The sequence below is a fragment of the Mustela erminea genome, chromosome 9 (genome assembly GCF_009829155.1).
Source record: "Mustela erminea isolate mMusErm1 chromosome 9, mMusErm1.Pri, whole genome shotgun sequence".
Classification (NCBI taxonomy): domain Eukaryota; kingdom Metazoa; phylum Chordata; class Mammalia; order Carnivora; family Mustelidae; genus Mustela; species Mustela erminea.
Genome location: NC_045622.1, coordinates 14,174,995 through 14,198,880, shown reverse-complemented (window position 1 = coordinate 14,198,880; position 23,886 = coordinate 14,174,995). Strand labels below are relative to the sequence as shown.

General features: G+C 52.1%; 2 protein-coding genes across 2 annotated transcripts in view; one reads left to right on the top strand and one right to left on the bottom strand.

Moving 5' to 3' along the window:
• TMPRSS4 (transmembrane serine protease 4) overlaps positions 1–14,639 on the bottom strand; it is a 34,018-nt gene extending 19,379 nt beyond the window's left edge. The window contains exon 1 of the mRNA XM_032357644.1: positions 14,399–14,639. Within this exon, the coding sequence (XP_032213535.1) occupies positions 14,399–14,401 (3 nt within the window). The 5' untranslated portion in view covers positions 14,402–14,639. The remainder of the gene's footprint in view (positions 1–14,398) is intronic.
• Positions 1–23,886, top strand: part of SMIM35 (small integral membrane protein 35) — a 101,785-nt gene that overhangs the window by 33,485 nt on the left and 44,414 nt on the right. The gene's annotated exons all lie outside the window — the stretch shown is intronic.

Genomic DNA, 23,886 nt, shown 5'->3' with positions numbered 1-23,886 from the left:
GAGCAAACAAAGACAAAACGTTACTAGAGCACTACGGTACTAGAGCATTACGGTTTCTCTAAGTGTACTCTTAGATCACCGTGGACACACATACACGAACACAAGCCTCTGTTCTTCCAGTTACACTGCTGCACGTGTACATTCAGCACACTCACAGCCACATAGGGTCGTACCCAGAAGCCATGCACACAAGGCTCACATATGAAGTCCATTCACCCCTTTCCTGCAAAGCAGAGGATAGGGGAGGGGACTGCCAAGGCTCATGTCTCACTCTTGTGCCTCCCAGAAAGCTCTCTTCTCTTAGCTCCCTTTCCAGTCGCTATAGGAGCTTGAGTCCCGGGGCTGGGTGAGCAGCAGGCCTGCCTGGGGTCTGGGTCTCCATCCTAGGACTCGTCTGCCTGCGGTGCTGAGGTCATGACGGTTCCACTGGTAGGTGGAGATGCTGGAGGACTCTGAATGTTTCCACCTGGGAATTTTCCTAGTCCCATTTGGGGGCGATGGGCTTCATCTAACCTCTGGGTGGGTGTCCCAGATTAGGTATGGTTAGCAGCAGTGGGAGAGGGGGATGTCCCTGGATGTTTGTTTCCTTGGCTGAGTGTGGCAGACATAGCCATTGGGAGAGGGAGCTCCTTTCTTTCCTCCCAAACTCTGTAATCTGCTGGAGGGATGTGCCTGGCTTTGCCCTTTGGTGGCATGAGGCCTTGGGTGGCTGGGAGATGTCGCAAAGGCAGCAGTCTCTGGAGTCTGCAGAGTTGGAATATAGGTTCTGCGTCTCAGTTGTGAGTCTTGGGTGTGAGATAGTTAAGCTCTCTGAGCTTCATGTTCCCCCTCTGTAAAGTGGGGAAGGTGGCACTGGCTTCAGAGTGCTACCATGAGGTTTAGGTGAGCTATGTAGTGGGACGGCCTGGCTCACACAGGCGCACTGCACTCCCTGCGCTCCCAGGGTCTCCCAGCATTCGCTGCAGAACTTTCCCACTGGGCAGTCATCCTTGTTTCTTGTAGCGTTTGCACCCTCAGAGTTTTGCGTTGGGCTCGTACCCAGGAAAGACCAGAGAGATGTTGTTAAATGGAACTGGACTCTGGGCTCTGCCCTGTGGGTCATTCCTAGACCCCTGTCCTCTGCCATCTCCAGGGCCTGGAGGGGGGACTGTTTCCAGGGTAAAGATGAGAACAAGTCCTACAACACTGCATTGCTGTGGCTGCCACGTTGGGTAATAATAGTATCAATAGTACTTAATCTACCTACAATCACTGTGTAAGAGTTTACCAAATTCTTTTGTCTGACTCGGTCAGGTTCAGGGTTGAAAAGGATCCCAATTGTCTGATAACCAGTAGGGGTGGCTTTAAGTAATTAAGTATTCAGTGAACTATTTTACAAGGCCCTGCTCTGGGAGCTGTGCATTCAAAGACAAATACTAAGTGCAGTAGGATGGCAGAGTTGCCCAGACAGGCCAGGCCAGGCCCTGCCCTCACCTCTGGCAGCTGGGGAGTGGGGGAAGGAGGGAAAGGTGTGAGCAGATAAAGCTGGAGCGATGAGTGCCATGTAGAGCGAAGCGGCGATGGGAGCCAGTGCCTGGTGGATACTTAGAGCTGGAGGCTTAGGGAAGGGGCCAGGGTGGTTAGATCTTGGCCTGTGGGCTGAGATCTGAATGCCAGGGGGGGAGGAGAAAACCTGGTGTTGGAGGGACAGAATAAAGACCAGCAAGGACAGGAGGAAGGAGAAGGAGGCTGGTGGTGGGGAAAGATATCCATGCTTGGAAGGTCTAAGCAGCAGGGCTCACCAACTGACTGGATGCTCTTGGGTTTCAGGGAGCAGGTAGGAGGGTATTTGCTGAGGGGCAAAGGCTGCGAGAGGGGCAGGTTGGAGGGGTGTCAGGAACAGCCACTGAGTGGCCCTTTCCCAGCAATTCATTCTTTCTCGCTGAGTCTGCTTGTGCTCACATGCCTGCATTAGTTGAGGTAGGTAGGGCAAGTCTCTTGTTTATTATTAATTCAACAAATATTGACTGTATGCTTTTGATGGGCCTGGCGTGATGCTGGAGACTGAGACACAGAGGGAACAAAAGAGGCTTACAGCCCGCACTTTCTTGATTCCTCATCTGTGAACAGGAGTGACCTCAGTACCCCTTTAGCTAATATGTTTTTGATTGTGATCCACTGAATAGGGCTTACACAGAAAACATCCCACACCTTTTTGAAAACAGAGAAAATAAACTGCATCAAAACTACAAGCTACAATGACAGAGACTTTGACAAATTGGTAATTCATCATCCCTGGTGTCTCCTACAAGACCTGGCCCAGAGTGGGTATTTATTTATTTTAAAAAAGATTTTATTTGATTGAGAGAGAGAGAGAGAAAGAGAGAGAGAGAGAGAACATGAGCATGAGTTGGGGGGAGCAGCAAGGGAGAGGGAGAAGCAGGCTCCCCGCTGAGCACAGAGCCCGGTGCAGGGCTCGATCCCAGGACCCTGAGATTATGACCTGAGCTGAAGTCAGACGCTTAACTGACTGAGCCACCCAGGTGTCCCCAGAGTAGGTATTTAATATTTGTTGAGTGAAAGAATTAAGGAAAATGTCTTGGTTTCAGGGCTCAGTCCCAGGCTGACTCGTACATTCATTCACACATTGGAATATTAGGGTTTTTTATTCCACACATTGGAATATTATGCTGCAGTCAAAACAAATGAGCTATGGCACCACAAAATCCCATGGATGACATTAGTAATTTAACATTAAAGTAAAAAGCAAATCTCTGGAAGATTACATGTAACACAGAATTTTTTCCATAAGGAACTAGGAAATGATAAACATGGGGTTTAAGTTGAGGCTTATTTTCCAGGGGGCTTCTAGCACATTTCCTGGCCTGGCAAAGATGTAGAATCAATATTTGTTGAATTCCTAAACCTGAGAGACTTGCCCACACCCTCAGTAGGACTGGGGCTGTGGGGTGTGGGTGGGAGGGCAGGAGATCGCCTGGTTAGAGGCAGCGCTTGTTTGGGGTGGTGAAATAGGAAGGCTGACTACATTGTTAAAGCCCCAGCTAGAGAGATACAAGGGGGCTCTGCATGGGCCAACAGAGGAAAATGTCATAAATCCAGGATTATGATTCATCCAGTAGTGTGCCCCTGAGATTCAAAGAGAAAAAAAAGCAGTCTCCTGGCTGTGCTGAGGGGTCCAAGGAGTCAAGCTCCTGTCCCCCATCCTCCCGTGCTCTACTCTGACTCTCATGTTGCCTGAGTTCTTCCGTCAAGTGGCTTGCTCCTTGGCTTTCTTGACGCCTTTCTGACAAATATCTCCAACACAGTGAGATTAGACATGATGGGTTGCCAAACTTCTGGGAAGAGGAGCTGTGGAAGGTCACAAGCCTCCAGGGTCATGGGCAGGGAGGGTGGGTACATTGAGGTTTATGAGCAGGGACTGGGGAATATTCGTATCAGTTACCTTCCTGAGCAGGGTGGGGACGGAAATGCATAGCAGCTGTGTTGCCTTTCAGCCCAGAATTCATCCCGAGTCAGGGCTGGGAGTGGGGAGAGATGGGGCTGAGAGATGAGGTAAGAATCTTACCAGATAATGTTCAGGAACCTGGCCCATCCCCCATCCCTGGGTGAGTTCATGCCATGATCATGGGAGGCAAAGGGTCTCTGGGGACCATTCCAGGCAACTTCCTAGTTTCCTAGACCAGGGAAATTCTTAGCCCTAGAGTTGTGGAGGGAAGGCACTTGAGAGACCACGAAACACCCACTGTGTGCCTCCTGTTTTGTTGGAGGTGTCTCAGTGTATCCCCAACTTGAACTCTGCCCCTGGCCACAGCTGCCACAGCCCAAGCCTAGCCCAGGCCCAGCCAAGGCACCAGGCTTTCCTGTGTTGTTGGGTTGCTGGCTGGGTCAGGCCTGTCTGCTGTGTTGATTCAGTCAAGCTGTGGGGCCCTGACTCATGGGCCCAGCCCAACTCCTGTCTGACCTAGGGGTTCATCTGGGAAGGAAGCTCCTGGATTACAATAGGAGGACAGAAATGCTAGGCCCCCAGAGCCCAGAAGGGCCCAGCTGGAGGAGGAAGTTAGAAGGTAGGTGTTAGAAGGCTAAAAATCACCTAGTGATGGCTGGTCTCACTTAGAGAATTATCTTTCCCTGCTTTTCATTCAGTTGCTGGTCACAGAAAGACATTAATCTGAGACTCATGTGTAGAGGCTGAACAATTAACTACTGCATTTGGGGATGAGTACAGAGCTTACAATATTTTGCACAAATGTTGTCCCATTTAATCTTCAGAACTACCCAGAGAAATTATCCCCATTTTCTAGAAGAGAAGACCAAGCCTCCTGTAGATTTAGTGGCCTTAGAGCAAGTTAGGAACTCTTGGGAGTGAGGGTTTTGGACTCTGTGGACTATTGTTTTCATTCCCTTCCAGTACCCTCCCCATTGATATACAGAGATTACCCCCAGCATCCCCAGATCCGCAGGCAAACCCATCTCTGCCTGGTTCTTAGCTCTGCCAAGTCTTCCATCAGCAAGGGTAAGCACACCCTCCCAGAGTCTGTCTGGGGAAGGGCTTGTGGCTGTCCTGGGCCCAGCAGGGCCTTCACTGTTATTAGCATCCCTCCTTCCTCTTCAGCTCTTCTTCCTCCTCTGTTTATTTACCCTCAGGTCCTGGTATTTCAGATTTTGGAGAATCCTGGTTGGGTATAGAGCTAGCTCATGGGGGATGAACCCAGGCCCTGGGCAGCTCTTATTTTAAAATGAGGATGAGCATTAATTTGCTGCAGAGAAGACACAAAGAACCAGCCTCGGGAGTATAAGTTCTCATATTGCCTTGTCTTTTGACTTGGTTGGTGCCTCTGGGCACACGCCTCAACCTTTCTGAATTTCGGGGTCCCTAGGGTAATTGGAAACTCTCAGAGATGGTAAAGCAGGTTTATAACCATGTGTTGAAACAGGCAGGTGCTCCACCAGGCTCGTAATGAGGCAAAGAAGACGTGGTAGCTCACAGAGGCCACTGGAACAGAAAGCCTGGCCAGTTCCTTTGTCTGCTTTCCTTTCCAAGCTGCCTGCCCCTGGGTCTTATTTTTCTCTTCCTCTCTGCACTGCTGTCTCTGAGCTTCCTTGTTCTGGAAAGAACTCGGGGCAGAGCTCGGATGACTGGGGTGCCAAGGAAGGGAGAAAAGCGGAGGCTCGCAGGAAAGGGGCTTTCTGGCTCTGCTCTGGTGTGTGGCAGTTTTGGGCTCCTATGGGGGATTCCCATGGTCCCTCAGGGAAAACCTAGAGGCAGAAATGCTGCTGTTGCTGGGTGATGGGACAAACAAGTCCTTTGTGGCCCTGGCAGGTGGCAGCTAGGTTACCTAGGCTAGGGACACAGCACGGGGGAAACCCAGGGGAGTGGGTGGGGAAGTTCTTTGATGATCCAGGAGACCCAGAGGCTGCTCCTAGTCGGTGCTCAGAGCAGGGCTGGGCCGCTGGCAGGCTCAGGTGCTTAGGGGCGGCTCTGAAGGGGCCTCTCACTGCTCTCTGACCCTGACCCTGACCCTGCACTCCACTCCGACCCAACAGCAGGTGGCTGTGCGCTCTCGACCTGCAGGGGCGGGCAGGACAGTTGGATGCCTTTACCAGGCTGGGGCAGGTGCCTCCTGTCTTGGGTGCTTCAGCCATGACAGGTAAGGCGAGGAGAGGGGCTGTGAGGGCATGGTGGTTGTGAGTCAGCAGAGGGACAGGTAGGAGTTTCCCTGAAATGGGCCTGGCCCTGAGTACATGGAAAGATCTTGGAAATGGCACATCATGCTGGCTCTCAGGGGTCCTCTGAACGAGTAGCCTGTCTCCAGACACATTCCCCTGCCCAGGCCATGCACAGGTGGGTGTCCCAGCTCTCACATGCCGGGGCCTCTGCGGCAAGGCGCAAGGCGTCCTAGCAGCGCGTTTTCCTTCAGGACTGACCTCGAAACCTTCTGAGCCACAGAGGTGCTGACTTGTTGGCAGTTTGAGCTGAACACCTCAACCCCCATTGTAGTGCACAGTGGCTCCAGGGCAGGGCCTGGGGCAGCCAGTCAGGTGGCCTGCCACTGTCCCCCTATCAGCCTGCTGGTGGGTTGCCCTCCGCTAAGGGTCAGGTTTTGTGTCTAGGCACAGTTCCCCACTCCAGGTAGAACCGTGGGAGGGGGTGTGGGTGTAACTATTCCTGTTCCACAAAAGGGGAAGCTGAGGCACAGAGTCGCCGTGCTTTCTCTCTCCAGGTCACACGGCGAGCCCAGGTGAAGGGCAGGAGTGAGGTATTGGTGCGTGGCGGTGGGGTTGAGCTGAACTTGCCTCCGGGTAATGCTGCTGTTACCAGTAACTCGTACAAAGCCCTCAGATGTCCTTCTCTTGGTGCCCAGGGGAAGGAAGACCGTTCTCTGCAGCCTGAGTTCTCCACAATTCTACTTCTCTCAACTTTCTGCTCTGGGGTAGGGGTCGGTGAAGCCCCCTCCCTCCCAGGAGTGTCTGTTGGAAAGGAAGACGTGTCCCCCATCTCTTTTGCACAGCTGAGGGTGGCATGTGGGCAGTGGCTGAAGGGGACACGAGAGAGCCATCGGGAGTCAGGCCCCTTGGACCAAAGGTGACCTGCAGGGGTTTGCCTGACAGGCACTCTCCGGGGTTTGCTTTTAGGAGGGGCTGCTGGATCTTAAAGCTTGGGGAGAGGGGAGTGTTCTCTAAATGCTGCAATTTACCTGAATGAAAGAGCTTCCACCCAAGGCATGGCCTGATGTTTATGAAAGAATCCTAGTTTGTTCTGCCTTCGAAAAATCATGCTCTCTTCTGCTTGTTTTTCTGATCTGTCCTTTACACTTTGAGGGAAATGGTGTGGAGGGAAGAGGGCTCTGGCGTTCTAAAGTGGAACTCTAGTATACCTGCTGAGACAGTGATTTGGGCAAATCACTGGGCATCTCTGGGACCCTGAGATGTTTCTGCCTTTGGAAGGGGGTGTGACAAGTTCATGATAAAACTGGAGAGTGAGAAAGGTTCTGGGAGGGGCTCCAGCTGCCAGTAACCACGTGCTTTTTCAAGGCCACAGGAGCCCTGTGTGGTTCTCTCCTGGTTTTACAGATTTGTTCATGGTCCCCCTCAGATGGTTTTCACAGTTCAAGGGGTCTCAGCTGTGCTGCTCAGACAAGGGTGGCCCCATCCCTGTTCCTTCTGAGCTGTGTGTTAGGAGCTCTGGCCTGAATTCTGCTCTGCCCCTTATGAGCCATATGTTTCTAGGTAAGTGACTTAGTTTTGTCATCTGTAAAATGGGTAGAGTGTGATCTGCCTCCTGTGGTTGTGAGTATGGATGATCTAGATGACACACATGGTGTATCTGACTCAGGGCTTGGCGTACGGAGGAGTTGAGGACCTGAACATTCAAACAATCGTGCCCTCAGTTCCAGTTACCCCGGAGGGCTAGGGAGCAGAACAGCAGACGGTGTTTGAGGCGGGTGTGCCTGGCAGTGTTGTTCAGGGGCAGGACTGAGTGTTCTCACTTGCTCCGGATGCTCCCGGGGAAGCAGCCTCTGGGGGCCCAGCTTGGCTATCATAGTGAAGAGCTGCCATCTCCTGGCAAACGTCCTCAGTGACTCCTGGGTCTCTCATCTGAACTCCAAACTCGGGATCTCTTAAGAAGTGCTGCCACCGTGCCCAGCGGCTCCTCTGCACCTAGTGCTGTTCAGTGACATCACTGATGCTCCCTTGTGCCACTTTCCTGCCCACCCAATAACTCCGTGAGGCCACATGAGGGCTTCCTCTCTGGGCTGCGGTTGGCTAGAGGAGGCTGTGGACGGAGCACAGGCCTCAGGCCAGGTGTTCAACGGCTGGGAGCCTCTATTTCCTGTGTGGTATGTATGTGTGTGTGTGTGTGTGTGTGTGTGAGAGAGAGAGAGAGAGAGAGAGAGAGAGAGAGATACGATTGATTGATTCCAAGTCTTCTTAATGAGACCAGAATATGCATATCCTCTAGCACATTGCCTGGTATACAGTAAGAATGCCCTAATGCCAATAATAAAAACAACAACAATAATAAGACTATCTAATCCATTTGGTGAAGCCCTGTTCTGGGGCTTGGTTATACAGCAGTGAGTGAAAAAGACAAAGGCCTTGTGCCCATGAAGCATATATGTTACTATTTCTTACTAGTAATTAGTAACTATTACCATAGAACCTAGTAAGTGCTTGGCATAGCACAAACTCACAAATCCTTTCTTATCTGTGGGAAGAGCCTGGCAGAGAGCCTTGCACATGCTTACCAGGCATTGCACAGATGGCTGTTGGTGTGATTTCCTGGGGCCAGGGCCCTGTCCTCAGGAGGGAATTGGGCCCTGGAGCGCTCTGGGCTGAGAGGGACCAGGGCAGTTAGGGGTCCTGAGATGATGTCACCTGACCTCTGCAACCTCTCTGTGAACAAGTGGAGGAGGCTACAGGCCAGAGAAGCAAAGACCTTTGGTAGTACAAATGTGGTCCTTTAAAATGGGTAGGGGCATCTCAAGGATGCAGCCAAAGGGTTGCTCAGGATCAGTAGGGGACATTACAGAAAGACTTGTCTGTCTATCTGTCTGTCTTTCTCTCTTTCTCTTTCTCAGTTAGGGAAGATCATCTAAGCAACAGAAGGTGTGTGAGTAGAACTGGACAGTGTAGCTGTCCCTGATAGACCAGGACAAGGCCAGAGAAGGGGTATCCCTTCTGGCATCCCAGGGGACTTGGTGGAGACCTTTGAGGTTGCTACAAGAGGATGGAAGCAGGACAGGAGTGGGTGGGGGTCCCAAGCTCTTTTCCACATGGGTGTTCTATGTTAGGTTTCAATGGTCAGTGGGCTATGAGGCTAAAACAGTTTTGGGGAAAATACCGACTCCTTTGAGAAGACCTCTAAGGTCCTTTCCTGAGGGTCTGTGACTTGGAAGAGCTTGTTTGTTGTTAGCCTGGAGCGTCTGTTGTCCCCTCCCACAGAGGAGACTAGTCCTAGGCCTCGTTTAGTTATTATTTCCTCCTTCTAAATCAATTTTCTATCCTTAATGATCTCATGGCAACTTGGGTTGTTTCCCTAAGCAGCCCTGGGTATGAAACTTCCTTCGTCTTCTTGAGAAAGTCTAAGTTAATTCTGCCCACTGGTTTTTCTTGTCTGTGTGTTCACTTCCTCCTCATGACCTTTGGTAGGCTAGTGAGGGATGAAGTCTCTTGGAAGAAAGGACATCATCTTTCCTCCACTTGGCTGTGTCAGCTGTACAGTCTTCATTCAACGCACACTTTATATTATAAAGTGGATCAGCTTCTATGTAGGGAGATGGTTCTATAGTTACTAATGCAAGTTCAGTTTCAAGGTCTAGTTTCCAGTTGAGGTCTATGGGGTCACATCTTGGTGGAGGAGGAGGGCATAATGGAAACTCTGGGCACTTGATACTGAAGTCCCAGAGCTTAGAGCTCCTGTCTTGACTCTTGGCAGAATGATCCTTTCAAGTCCTCAACCTCTTGAGTCATGGGATTTCCTCATCTGTAGAATGAGGAGCATGATGTCTCCAGGAGTTGGTATAAGATTCAGGGAGATTCTGGTTGTGAATGTGCTTCTCAAGCTGCAAAATGCTGCATTTGCTGCATTCAGGTAGGGACAAGATGTTGCTGTTGTCATTCTCTTTAGACCACTGGGGAGTTGTACCCACCAGGAGAGATGCTTCCAACAGCCTGGCTGTGCCTGCCTCCCTGGGGATCCAAAATAGGAATGGAGGCCCCAGTGTCAGGGTGGGAAAGGGACGGAGGTGAGGAGGGGTGACCTCAGCTGCATTACCCTCTCTGTGTGGACATCCGTGGGGCAGCAAGTGGCCTTCCCTGCGTGGGGTGGGGGAAGCTCTGTTCCGTCTGGGAGTACATGGAACTGAGAGCTCTGATTGTGCATATTATTCTCTGAATCTTCAGGCCTCTTCCCAATGCCTAGCATGCAGTTTATGCTTAAGGAACACATGCTGAATGAGTGAACGTATATTATAAAGGAGGAAATTGAGATCACAGGAAATGCCTGGAGCTATGGTGGGCTTGGCCAGGACATGTTGTGATGGGAGACTGCTGATATGCTGGGCACGTGCCACCTGTCTCTTGCCCTCTTCCTCAAGCGTTCCATTCACCCGCTACCCTAGGAGAGTTTCTGGTTGAATGTGGATTATGCCGGGGAACTGGCAGCTGCTTCGGGAGGGAGTGGTAGGGAAGGGGTGTTGAGCCCTGTTTTGAGCTCTGTTTTGAGCCCTGTTTTGGTTTTGAGCCCTGTTTACCAATTTCTCTGCTGCAGTTGTGATTGTCAGAGTTGTAGGCTGGGAGGTGGAGGGAAGCACGTACCGGGGGGATTGCCACATTTGTTCTGCTCAGTCTCTCTCTCTCCTCCCTGGGGCTTTCAGGCAGGCTCAGGCTTATCCCTCTCTCACCCCACCTTGGTAACAACTCTGCTAGAATTTGGGATCTTTTCCAATTGGACTTGGCTAACTCTGTTATCAGTGTCAGATAAATCAGCTGGTTGTGGGAATTCAGTCTTTCATCATTTATTTGTTGTTTGCTCACAAATATTTATCCTGTGCTTGCTGTGTGCCAGGCCCTGTGCTAGGTTTAGGGCCAACAGGTGGACAAGACCCAGTCCTTGAGGAGCTCACCATCTGGCAGCAACAGATTTAGACAGAACTGTAGCAGACAAATGCAGTTTAGGTTGTGGGGTGGGGTTCACTGTCTTGGGGAACGGCTCGTGGGAATTTGAGGGGTTTTACTGAGTAGATGTTTTCATCTGGTCAATAGGGAAGGCTGGGGGAACTGCTGGGAAATCTGAAATGCAGATTCTCAGGCCTAAGAGCATGTGTCTCTTGCCTTCCCAGGCTGGAACGTTTTTCCAGGGTTCCTGAGTCCTGTTTTTGTCTCTTTCCCCATCGTCCCCCTTACTACATCCCTACCCCTGCCCCCGCCCTTGGAATCAGCTCCTTAGATGCTCTTAGGCTGTGTCAAAGAGCCAGGCTAGGGCGTGCAGGGTGGTTGCTGCCCGCGACTGCTCGCCTTCACAGCCATACACCAGGAAGGCTGGAGGGAGAGAGGCCAGGGCCATGGAGGAGACCTGAGTTCTAGACACTACTCCCTGTCAGGAGCTGGGCCTGGGCTCTCTCCAAAGGCTGCAGGGGAGGGGCCCTGGGAGGTGGAAGGGGGTCTGGGGGATGTACTTCCACATTCACATCTGCTGTTCACTCTGTCCAGAACAGGCCCTTCTCCCCACCCTCTGGGCTGCTGTGCAGCCCAGGCTCCCCTGATCCCTGACAAGGCCATGTCCCTGCCCCAGCTCTCACAACTCCTGGTGTGTTTCATCACACCACGTGTGTCAGTAGTTAATCGTGAGTTTGTGTGACTGTCCCTTCCTGCCCTCCACCCCTCTGGACTCTGAACTCCATGAGGGCAGGACTCGCATCTGCTTTCTCTTCCCTGTGAGGCTAGAGCCAGCACAGAGGAGGCCTGTGGCCCATGCTGTGGGATGAATGAATGGATGGAGCTAGATGCTTGCTGCTCTTGTCTGGCAGGGAAGGGTGGCCTGTACCAACTTCTGGACATGGTTCCACCTGGAGTGTGAGACTCCGGCAACCGCTGGAACACCTTCCCTTGGACACTGTCCAGGCCCCACTGAGCTCTGTGGCTTGGCGGGGACCCTGAACCCAAGCTGGATGTCGGGGCCTGTGTGACTGCCCTGGGGGATCCAGCCCTCAGCTGTGTTCCTCTCTGCCACTGGTGCTCGCCGCTCCAGCCACAGTGCCTCCCAGTCCCCCACACTGTCACTCTTACTGTTCAATGCTGTCCCTCTGCCTGGGATACCCTTCCTGCCATCTCTGCCCAGAGAGAGCCTGCTCATCCTTCAAGGTCCAGTGCAAAGTCCTCTTTCTTCTGGGATAGCTTCCTGACTGCCCTTGAGAGAATTCCCTGCCTTCTCTGCTTTAGGGGTATCTTGCAGTCCTCCCTGGCATTAGACTTGCCACATTCTCTCACCATCCTTTGCTTAAGGAACTATCCTCCTTCTGGATTTTGGGAAGCTACAGGGCAGAAAGTAGGCAATGTGCCCCTTTGCCCCCCTTTGCCCCCCTTCCTGCCTGGTTGCTGGACAGTTATAGGGGCTGACTCAATGGTTAGGTGGATGGAACTACTTTGGGGGTCACAGCATCAAGCCCCTTGCCCAGATAGTGAGGGGATAAGGGGAGCAGGCAGGGACCTAGCCCTTCCTTGCCTATCTTGCCTTCTAGGATCTTTCCAAAGCCCAGTGGGCTGCTGACTCTGTCTGAGGTGGGCCTGTCCGTGCTCCCAGAACCCCCACTGCCACAGGTGGGCGTGCTAGACCTGCCATGTTCCTGAACCCAGCCAAGCCTAGCAGCCCCCTTGGGCTGAACCAGCGGGCAAGGAAAGGGGGAGAGGGTAAGGAGGACCTTCTTCCTTGGGAGCATCTGGGCCAGAACTGACCTCAGGTGTTTAACACTCTGCTCTGGTGGCTTCTGGTATATTTGGGGCATCATGTGCAGTAAGGAGTCAAAACCAGGATAGGGAGGCTTCCCTCTGGGCTTCCCTTCCCCAGAGGCTTCCCTCTGGGGCTCAGCTGCAGCCGAGATCACAAGGGAACTATTCTCCTTGGGGACAGAGCTTAGGCTCAGACCTCTGCCCAGGGCCTTCCTCAGCTCCTGCTTTCTTTGGGCCCACCCAGTCATGCCCAATTCTCAAGAGAGAGCCACTGCTATGAGGTAGCAACCGTGCAAGATCAGCGTCTGTCCAGGGCGGGGCCGGCAGGGGTGAGAGGAGGCAGGGAGGGGTAAGAGAAGGGAGGGCCGGGCCTGGGCATGAGTTGTTTCACTGCTCCCCAGGGCTGGGAGCTAGGCTTGTCCCAGCCTCATGAGAGGGAGTGACTGGGTTATTAGGCACAGGTGGCTTAATGGCTAGCTTAGGGGCCAGAAGTTCCCTGTTCCTACCTGGGATCTGGGCCATGCCGCTACCTTGCCTCGGGGGCCTCAGGCCTGGCCCCCTGCACAGTGTGCCCTCCTGCCCTGCCTCCTTCCCTGGCTGGTGAAGCTCTGTGTTGGCCTTGCCACAGGTCCTTTCCTGGAGTGGATTCCTCTCGAGTCCCATGTCCTTGCATTTGTATGGGGGCTGTTCTCACATTGTTAGCCCAGTCTTTCTGCCAACTGTATGTGTGCACAGGGTTGGCATGGATAATGTTTCCATTTTACAGAGGAAGAAAATGAAGTCTCAGGAAGAGCAAAGTCTCTTAAGGGAGCTCAAAAGGAAGCTGGCCATTTGACCTTCTGATTCTGTAGTTTGTGCTCTAGTTAATGGCCCCAGAAACTGCCTCCTGCTGTGTCAATGCCTCAGGAGACACCCAGGTCTCTTGGTGCCACCAACAAGTGGCTCACAGCCAGGAAGGCAGGTGGGGACTGCTTCCTCTTCTCTCCTGAGAGCCCAGCAAGATGGAGCTTCTCTGCACACAGGCTCGGCTTCTAGGTGCTTCCTTGGATGGGGATGGGGGAAGCTGGCACTTTGGTCCTGGCTAAGTTACAGAATAGCCGGCAAGCCTTTCCCCTTCCTGACCCTCAGCTACCCCAGCTCTGGGGCTAGAGTTTTGCCAGCCTTTTCAGGGGAGTGTCATGGGAAGTGCTCAGGCAGGGAGTCAGGAGACCACCACGTGTGGGACCTCAGCCCACCACCTCTGTTCCCCTTGGACAGAAAGCTTCCCTTCCTTTTCCTTCCCTCCCCTGTCATTTTTGTGTTGGTCTTTTGGCAGCTGCAGCATCTTCGCCAGGAATCAGAGAAGGAAGATTCTCCGAGTTGCACTTCAGACCTGGACCTTATTTCTTCCCCTCCCTGTCCTCAGGTGTCCTCGAAAGATATGGTAGATTCTCTTTGTCCCAACTCAGTGAAGAAGCTCTAGGTGTTCAGAGGAGGAGGATACAGGGCACGGCCCAGAAGGAAACCAAGTGGGTGTCCACAGACACCTTGGATTGCTTTGAGGCAGCTGTCCATTGTTTGCTTTAAGAAGAAAAGGAGTCCATTTCCCCAAGGAGGTGGCAGAGAGCTGTCATGACAGCCCCTTGCCCTTAGCAAAATAGTGCCAGCCTCCAGACAACAGATTAGGAGACCTTGGACGAAAGAGCAGGCAGGATTTAGGAGGGTAGTCAGAGAGGGAGGCCTGGTCTCTGGGTCCCAGCTTCCTTGGTGCTGTGGCAGGGGCTTTTGGCCAAGGGAGGAGGAGGAGGGCAGGTGAGTACTGAGATAGGTAAGGGCCGGAATGTGGGGGTGATGCGGTATGACCTCTCTTTTTAATTGGGAAGGTGTTACAAAATTCTCAGGCTGCTGGAAGGGCCCTTTATGGGAGATCTGCCCTCCCCCAGAATTCAGACCAGAGGGCCCCCACACTCACCATGCTGGCTCTGTGATCTTCCAGATTTCTCTCTGGGCGGGAACTGAGGTGGGTGGCCCGTCAGGACGTGGGCCTCCTTGGATCGGGCCCTGGCTGGCCAGCAGGTCAGAGGCCCTGGGGCAGCTCTGGCTAGAAGAGGCCTTGGTCCCACATGCCCGGTATCCGTCTCCCCTTAGCACCCTAGCCGCCTCCGCTGCTGTATTCCAGGAGTGATTTGGGGACAGCGGGGCCAGTTGATTAAAACAACCACACGGGTGAAGTTGCCAAACTGGAATGATGATGCATCTTGTAACCTGACACCTGTACTAGGGGCTGGCACACACCTGGAGTCATTCATGGCCCTTTGGCCTCAGAACAGGGGACACACCTAAGATGTTGCAAAAGCAACCTTCCCGCCTGAATGACTTCCACCCAGCCCAAGACAGCAGGAGGCTCCTTTTTTCTATCTCCTTGCTGTGGGACTTCTCAGTGTGTGGGTGCTTCTGATCAGGGTTGTGGAAGGTGGAGGCGTTTGGGGTGTTCCACAGAACTGGTTTGTTGCCACGTGGGGAGCAACAGGAGAAGATGAGCTACACGCACTTCCCTGGCCCCCAGTGCATAGCTGGCGAGTGCGGGGCTCATACCCAGTACTCCCACCAGCACCCCTTCCCAGTGTCTCTTGCCCATCCTTCCGGGTGATTACAGATTTGATATCTTGACCCGAGGTGCCCTCCTGGCCAGGGGATATACAAGGTGACACCTTGAAGCACAGAACCAGAGAGCTGGAAGGCACCCGGGTCACTGTCTTCTCCCAGTCCTCCATGTTGTGGGCGAGGAAACGAAATTCCAGAGACGCAAAGATCACACAGTATGTTTGTGTCAGATACGGAACCAATTCAGATCTTTAGTTCCTTGGCTTTGAAACCCTCCCGGAGATCAGTCCAGAGTAGATGCCTGTCTTGGCCCCTCTGTGCCCGGTGTCTCTTTAATTCCGCTGCAACCGCGTGAGGAAACATTCTGTTCCCATTGGACAGGTGAGGAAATCTGAGCTCACGGACATGAAGTGGCTGGCTCCTAAGTCTTCCTGAGGTTCTGGCAGAGCTGGGACTTGAATCTGGTTCTTCCTGTGAATAGGTTGGATGCAGCCCAAGTGTCTGAAGCCCCATGTCTGTGGTCTGGGGAAGTATGGCTCAGGGCAGACTGTAGTGGTGTCTGAGCAGAAGGGGGACAGGTTTAACTGATGGTTGGCCCCATCTCAGCTACTCAGTGTGGCGTGGCCTTGGACTTGTCTCTGAGCAGTAGAGCCCCAAGGCGGGTCTGGAGGCTCTCTAGAGCCAGTGTGGCAGCAGCCCTTCCCCTGTCTAGGGCAGTGGGCTTTAGAGCTAGAAGTCTGGGGCTGAGTGCAGTGCTTCTTATGTCAGGACAGGTGAGTTCGGGGGACAGGCTGCAAAGACCTAGGCAGGTGCTTCCCTTTCAAGGAGGACTCCCCTAGTCAGACAGTGAGAAGCCAGTGGGCCTCCCTGCACTAGCCTTTCCCCAGCCTTCGTTCTTCTCTGTGCCACAGGTTTGAATCAGCTCACTGGGCACTCAGGTGTTGAGCACCCCACAACAGTGCTGCTGGGCGGGCCATGTTGGAGGGGTGATTCCTCCACCCTTCTGACTCAGCTCTGGGCCCAGCTCCCAGGTGGGTCCGGGAGCCTGGGGAGTGGCAGGGGCTGCTGCGGTGCCTGGAAAGAGGCTGTGGGATCTCTAAGTGGAGGCACAGAGGGCTCACACCTCTCAGGAGCTAGGCGGGAACTACTGCTGTGCCCCCCCATTCACCCAGAGGCAGCCTTAGCTCCCCACTCAACCTCCTCCTGTCCCTTGTCTGACCACTCTCTCTCTCTTCCACCTGTCTCTTTAGAGTCCCATCCTGGCATCTGCCACCTCTCCCTTCCTTTTGCTTTCCTCTGGTCTCTTCCTCTTTCTTCCTCTTCCTTGCCCTCTCATTTCCAGCACATGGGTCAAGGTCAGAGGCAATTTTGCCATGAAGCTAATGCAGCCTGAGCTGGGTTATCCCTCTCCACTGCCCACTCACCCCCGGCTTCTGCCTCCCTTGCATAGCCTGTCCAAGGCCAAGAAAGTTCCCACTGATTTGTCCACATGGGCATAGGTTATTGGAAATTGTGCAGCAGGTTTTTGGTATGCTTTTTCTGAAAAAGGGCCCCTTGAAAAGCGTCAGGCCTCACAAAACTGGGCTCTCCCTTGGTCAGGAGCATGGGCTTTGGGAGCCTGGAGTCCTGTGTTCTCATCCCAGCCACTGACTGGGTGACTGGCCATTTTAGTCCATCCTCCTGAGCTCTGTGTTCCTCCTCTGTAAAGGGCAGATGATGACAATACTGACCTCATGAGGTTGTTACATGGTTTAAATGAGATAGTCTCCGTCTGGCTCCTAAAAATAAAAACTTCATGAATGGAACCATTATCCTTATTTGTTTGGCAAAAATACATTTGTGGAGCTCCTGCGAGGGCTGGCTCCTGTGCTAGGTGCCCTGGGTTTGGAAATGAGAGACACGGGCCGAGCACACACCTCTGGGAGGTGCTACGATGCATCTGTCAGTCATGCTGAGTTACATAGGTGTCCCAGTGGAGGTGGAAAGAAGACTCTTGGGGGTTCAGAGATCCTTTTTCATCATTGACTACCCTCCGCTTTATTTCCTTCTTTCGTTCCTTCCTTCTTCCTTCATTCCCCTCCACCCCAGGACAGGACATTTTTACTTATATAAATGTCATTTTTAGGAGAGTGTATAAATTGTCAGTTGTTTTGATTGCACACTTGGACTTCATATCAACAACCACCTGCTCCTCTGCCTAACAATTAATTTTCTGTGGTGTTAAAGGCACTGTGGTGGGATGCCTGGGTGGTTCAGTTGGTTAAGTGCCTGCCTTCGGCTCAGGTCCTGATCTCAGGGTCCTGGGGTCGAGCCCTGCCTAGGGCTCCCTGCTCCATGGGGATTCTGCTTCTCCTTCTGCCTCAGTCTTCCCAACTGTTCATGCTCTCTCTTGCTCTCAAATAAACAAACAAATAAATAAATAAATAAATAAATAAAATCCAGAAAAAAAAAAAATAAAGTCACTGTGGTTAGAACTGTGGTTGGAAAAAATAAATAGCTTGTGTCTTAGCCCAGTCTGCCCACATACTGCATTTCTCCTATGAAAGATGGAGCTTCTGAGGCCAGCAATCCTTCTAGATCCTTCCTGCTCAGGGTGTGTCTGTGGAGCTCCCAGCATCCATGTATCACCTTGAACTTGTTAGAAATGCAAAATCTTATTACTACCTTTGCTCTGATCAACCTACTGAATCTGAATCAGAATCTGTATTCCAGCGTCCCTGGGTGATTCGTATGTACCTCAAAGTTTCAGAAATGCTGTTCTAGATCTCTTCCCACGCTCAGGAGTGGGTAGAGGCTGTTATTTCTGGAATGAGCTGAATTTAGACTGCAGCTTGCCATGGATGAACCTTTGGAGTTCCTTCCAGCCAGCAGAGCCTCTGGTTCTTTGCTCTGAGCCCAAGTCATTTGAGCTCAGTTTCAGTGACAGACTCTTCTGCTAGGGCCTCTTCTGGGAAGTTCCAAGGAGAAGGACGCAGGTGGCAGGCACGTGCTGGCACCAGCCTGTACCACCCAAGCCAGCAGCTCTGGAATGTGGCATGTGGGGAATGTGGCATGCATCTGTGGGGACAGAAGGGACGCCTTGGCTCGCTGTGAGGTGTGCAAGTGTAGCTCTCTGTTGATTCGCTGACTTTCTGCAGAGGATTTTTACTGCTAACCAATCCTTCTCCCAAGACATGGTGTAGGCCTCAAAGCCATGGACTTAAGCTTCACTTATCTGCACTGGAGGGAGACTGGGGATGTTGAAAATGCCTGATTCTGGTGGATCTCTGTCAGGTGGGAGCTGACTTTCCTTTTGCGGCCCTTGCTGGGGTGAATTCCACTTAGGCTGGGAGCAGGGGGTGAGGGCAGACAGGCATATCTGACAGAAGGACGGGTCACATTTGCTTCAAAGGGCCACAGAAGTGAAAACTTGCTGACACATGGAATGGGTTCCTGCATGGCAGGCTTTTGTGCCTCTGCAAAGAAATCCATTACCTCAGTTAGACTTCAGGGCCACCCTAGGATGTGGGTGCTGCCGTTACCTCCATTTACAGAGGGGGAAACTGAGTGCAGAGAGTGCTGGGTCCTAGGTTTGTGTAACCTAGGACACCTAGGCCTTTTCTACTTCCTGAGATGTAGTGCGTCATGCCTGGAGAGGGTCTGCAGAGCTCTCCAGAGGCCTCAAAAAGCCACTCAGGCCCCCATAGCACCAGAGCTCTGTGTGGGCCAGCCTGGGCCCTGCGGGCAATTTCCACATTGCCCGTGTAATTTGAAATTGGTCTCAGAAAAATGCCTTGTCATTTGGCTTTCTCTCCTCAACTTAGGCAAAGAATGAATTTCAGATTATTGCTGAGTCCAGCCTTTCTTTCCGTCTTTCTCTAGAAGATGCTCCGTACTCCACCCCGGAGCATCGGGCGGCTAAAAGAAATGGGGAGGGCAGTGGGGAGGGGAGACATTGCCTTTCATCCTAATTGTCCTATAGATCTGAGACCATGAGCATATAGGACTTGGATGATTTTTTTTTCTTAAGAATCTGACTAGAAATTAAATTGTATAGATGAACATTTTACTACATTTTTATTCTCAGGATCAATATCTTGTACATGGCATAATCACCATGCATGGCTTTAACCTGGACTGTAAGGGCTCTGTCACTTGCTGGCTGTGTCACCTTGGGCACATTCATTCACCTCTTTCTCCCTCACTTTTCTCATCCGTAAAATGGACGACAATAAAAAGACCCACTTTCTAGGGCTGTTGTGAGGATCGAGTGACTTAACATTTGGAGAGTGCTTACTGGTATGTGGCACGTGGTAAGTGCCATGGAAATACTCCAGGAAGGTGAACATGAGAATTATTTCAGTTATAGTTAAATGAATCATTACCTTCAGAATGTGTTTTTGGATTACTGTGTGCCACATATTCTGCACATGTCATTCATTCTTTAATGCTTCGTCACACACTGTGTGTTTATAATTCCCCTTCCAGCCCCATCTTCTGCCAGTTGTGTGGGGGAGGGCAGGACCCTTACCCTTTTGGGCCTCAGTTACCTGCAGGGTAAAAGAGCTGCACAGTCTGCCCCTGTGGCTGGGAGCATGGGCCAGGTACGTGGGGGGAGGTTCTGATCTTCCCCAGAGCCCTATCAAGGTAAAGGGCCAGTTGCTGCTTGCATATGGGGACTTGGGACAATTTTGAGGGCCCAGATGTTGTCCCTCCACCTGCCGTGGGCAGGGCTGCACTGTCCTGTACCTGAGCTCCTTCTAGGTTCTTAGAGCTGCACTGAGTTTTGTTCACCATGTGCTGGGCTCATTCTGTTGCCTCGTTCTGCATCTCACGACTGTTACAGGAGAGGTCCAGCCCCCACATCTCATTTCTGGCACTCTACTTTTACCCCCTTTCCAGGGATGGAATTACACACTGATCCCTAAAGAGACAAAAGCAAGTTCCTGGTGTAATCAGAGGCCTGAACCAGTGGAGAAGGTGAGCCAGAGGCTTAACAGGACAATCCCTGCCCCCGCCCTCGGTTCCCTCTGGTCCAGCTACTTATGGGGGCCATCCAGAAGTTGTAAATCACAAAATGATCCAACTTTGACTTTCTGCAAAGGTATGCTGGCAGATGCTTGTTGATGTGATCAGGACAGCTCCCTATTACCCCAGGGAGCTCACAGGTGACTAGAGTGATAGGCCTCAGAGGTGCAGAGGGCATTGTCACAGAATCTGTGGGTCCAGCAAGGAGGCAGCGAGGGTTATCAGTGTCTTTTCTGGCACTGTTGAGGGAGAACATGCATGAATTGGTAAGGAAACATCACCCGTGTCTCCGTACAGAGCTTTATATAACAGTACTTTTTCTTATGTGACCTTCAAAATGACCTTGTGCGGTTGATCCAAGAACGGAGGTTCAGAGAGGCTGACTGACTTGTTCAGGGTCCTACGGCTACTGAGTTGTCCACCTGGAAGTGACCAGTCCCCAACCTGTTCACATGGTACTTTCTTCTACCCTCTTTTGACAGTGGGGCCAGACAGCTTTCTGCTGGGTGGTAGAGGTCTCCACCGGGTGGAACAGCCTCCTCTAGGATTTCATTCTCACCTGAATCCTCAGGCCGAGAGTTTATTTGGAAGTAAGGTCTTTGGAGCTGTAATTGGTTAAGATTAGGTCATGTTGGAGTAGGATGGGCCCTTCGTCCAACAGGACTGGTGAGAAGAGCCAGAGAGAGACACTCACAGAGTAGGGACCATGTGAAGACTCAGGTGGGGGAGCCACGCAAAGACGAGGGGCAGAGATGGCAAGGGGCAGCTGCAAAGCCAAGGAACCCCTGGAACGACCAGAAAATGGACGAGGCAAGGCAGGATCCTTCCTTGGAGGCTTCAGAGCGAGCCTGACCCTGCCAGCGCCCTGATTTCAGACCTCCAGAACTGTGGGACAATAGGTCTCCGCTGTCTAAGCCACCTAGTTTGTGGGCCTTTGTCACTGTAGCCCCAGGACATGAACGTAGTGATAGTTCTCCAGGTTTGTCTTTCTCTTCTCTGTGTTCTTCTTTCCTCTGGAGTTGCCCTTTCCTTCCTCCTCCTTGACGGTTAGACACACAGAGCAGTTAAATCCTGGCAGCTCATGGCCTGCGTAGATGGAATTTTGACCCTTGACCTCGATTATATTTATTGTGCCAAACCCCCTTGTTAGCTCCTTTTTGGCTCTGGCTTTTTTTCAGAGTCCCTTGTACCACTTCAGCTACACCAGCTGTGCCCTGTTCTATAGTGTGGTGTGATGGTGTCTGGGAGGGAAGGTAGGAGGTGGTGTGGCCATCGTGTATTGGGAACAGGCTTTTTCTCGCAGTCTGGGACTGGTGGTCTCCAGCTGGGTGTGTGAGGTCATTGCTGGATCTTGCTCTTGGCCTTCCATTCAGGCCAGAACAACACTGCCCAAGGATGGAAGGCTGGATGGAAGCCTGGTGCCTTGGGCTTGTGTCTTGTGGGGATGGAGGTGCTGGGTTTTTCTCCTTTTGTGTGAGGATGCCCTCTTGGTTGAGGATTTGATCTTGCTCAGGCTGCCACCTACAGAGAAATATGAGCAGGGAAGTGGCATTTTCTCCACCAGAGCTGTGAGTCAGATGGGTGGAAGATGTTTGAGTCATCATGTTTGCCTGGTCACTGTTTCTTTCACTGTCCCCGACAGTCTTTTTGTGCTGGGACTTCTTGCTACCAGTCTTTGTGCCAGGGTGGGCTGGGAGGGAAGGAGGTCGGAGGAGATGGGTGGTGAACTAGAAAGACCGGTGGTTCAGTTCGAGTCTCAGCTTAGAGACTTTCTAGTGAAAACAGCCAGAAGTACGTATGGACCCTGCGCCAGGCTTCCTGGGGGGCACCACGCTTTTCTTTCTTTCTGCAGCCCCAGGGCAGTATCTGCCGCACAGACGGTGCTTCAGCATTGGATGGGTAAATGTAGCTTAAAACACGGCTCCTGCCACAGAGCAAGACAATTCCGGCAGCAGTGCAGGGGAGAGGACCGAGGCAGGGAAGAGGCAGTAGTTCAGGGGAAGGATGGAAAAAGCCTTCATCGATGTGTGGTCCACAGGGCTGGGGAGGATAAAGAAAAGGGAGAAGAACGTTGTCTCTGACTTCCCACTCTGTTTTGTCTGGTGCTCCCTGCCGTGTGCACCATAACTGCTGCTGTCCTAAATAGCCTTGCGGACTCAGTCTCTCTCTGTTCCCACGATGGCTGTGGGAACAGAGCTAACTGGTCCATCACCCCACAGCCTGTACTAGGCAGACTGACTTGGCACGCAAGTAGGTGCAGGTTGCTGGGCAGTGCTGGAGTTATGCAGATACAGACCCCAAAGGACCCACTGAGGGAGAGCTTGGGGGCGGCTGAGGTTCTCTGTAGGTGCTGGTGTTGATGGCGGGCCATTAACTGATGAGTTCATTGGGTTGACCCCATTGAAAGAGGGAATGCTTTTAGATTGTCTTTGTCCAGGCCTTGCCAAATTCCATGGATGATCATTTATTGATAATGCTGGTGCCTCCTGCTTGACTGAGTGCTTTTGGCCGCAGAGTGATGCTTGGGGAGAGGCGGGTTGGCTCCTTGGGGCTACTCAGGCTCCGTGGGGGTGCCAAGGCAGTGCTGTTATGTGCTGGGGGCTCACTTCCACACCTGGGGCCCTGCTTCTCCTCCAAGAAGACTTCATATATAGCCTGAAAGGCCATCAGTGGGCAGCACTTCATAAATTTCAACATGTAGACATGGTCCTGGGTGCCCCTCATACCATCTCACATGGCCTTCATCCTCTCCCTGCCTGTGACCCTGAACCAAAGTTCTTGAGCCTGATAGTCTCCAGCCCAGACCATCCCTTGACGTCATTCCTGGCTTTGTGTATCTGATTCATCAGATGCTTACTGACCATGTACAGGGTGCTGAGGACATACAGATGGATGAAGTGTCTTCCTTGCCTCTGTAGCTCTTTGGTGGGGGGTGGCATGGGGGTTGGGGGTGCCCTGGCCCAGACATTGTACTCTGATCTCCTGGTATGTGTGCACTGAAAGAGCAAGCAGAGCCAGAGGTCAGGGCAGCCTCCTCAGAGGAGGTAACATTTGCACTGAGCTTATGAGGATGAACAGGACTTGCTCAGGTGGAGAAGTAGGGGCCCTAAGGGGGAAAAGAACCCTCACAGCACAGAGAGGAGGCTGAGTGTGTTTGGGGAGCCAGCTCTTAATTCCACAGATATTTACTGAGCACCTGCTCCATGCCAGCCTTGTGCTGGGCCTGGGAGCATAAATAATACATGACCTCGAATAGGAGAAATTTACAAGACATCTTCTTTTGTGGGATCTGCACACAGAATGAGGAGTTTGGACACAGACCCTATGTACACACTAGGAGTTCCCAAAGCTAGGGTTCTTGAGCCCTGGGATTATGCAAGAGGATCCATTGGGATAGGAGAAAAAAAAATACCCAGACCTCTGTTTATGTGTAGTCTTTAAACTTAAAAATTTGAGCTTCTCTAATGTTTACTGTATGTGTTGACCCTGGTGCCTGCACTTAGCCCCTGTGTCACATATGTTGCCTGTGGCACAGAGGGTCTGAGGGGCTCCATGAAACCGTCAGGGGTGTCTCACATTGTCATTCAGCTTTAGTGCATTGCAACATATGTACACCTGTTTCTGCAGGGGATTTGTGGGTGATCTTCTCTGGCTTTAACTAGATTGACCCTCCCACAATGGGTAAGGTCTTAGCAAGTGGAAAGACACTTGGGAGCTGGAGAGAGGGTGGGTAAAGCAAGCACAAGCAGATAGCAAGAACATGGCAAGGTGGTTGCTCTCCCCCACTCCTAAAGGACTCCTCGTTATCTTTCCATCTTGAGTTAAAAATGGTAACAATCCAATGGTAGT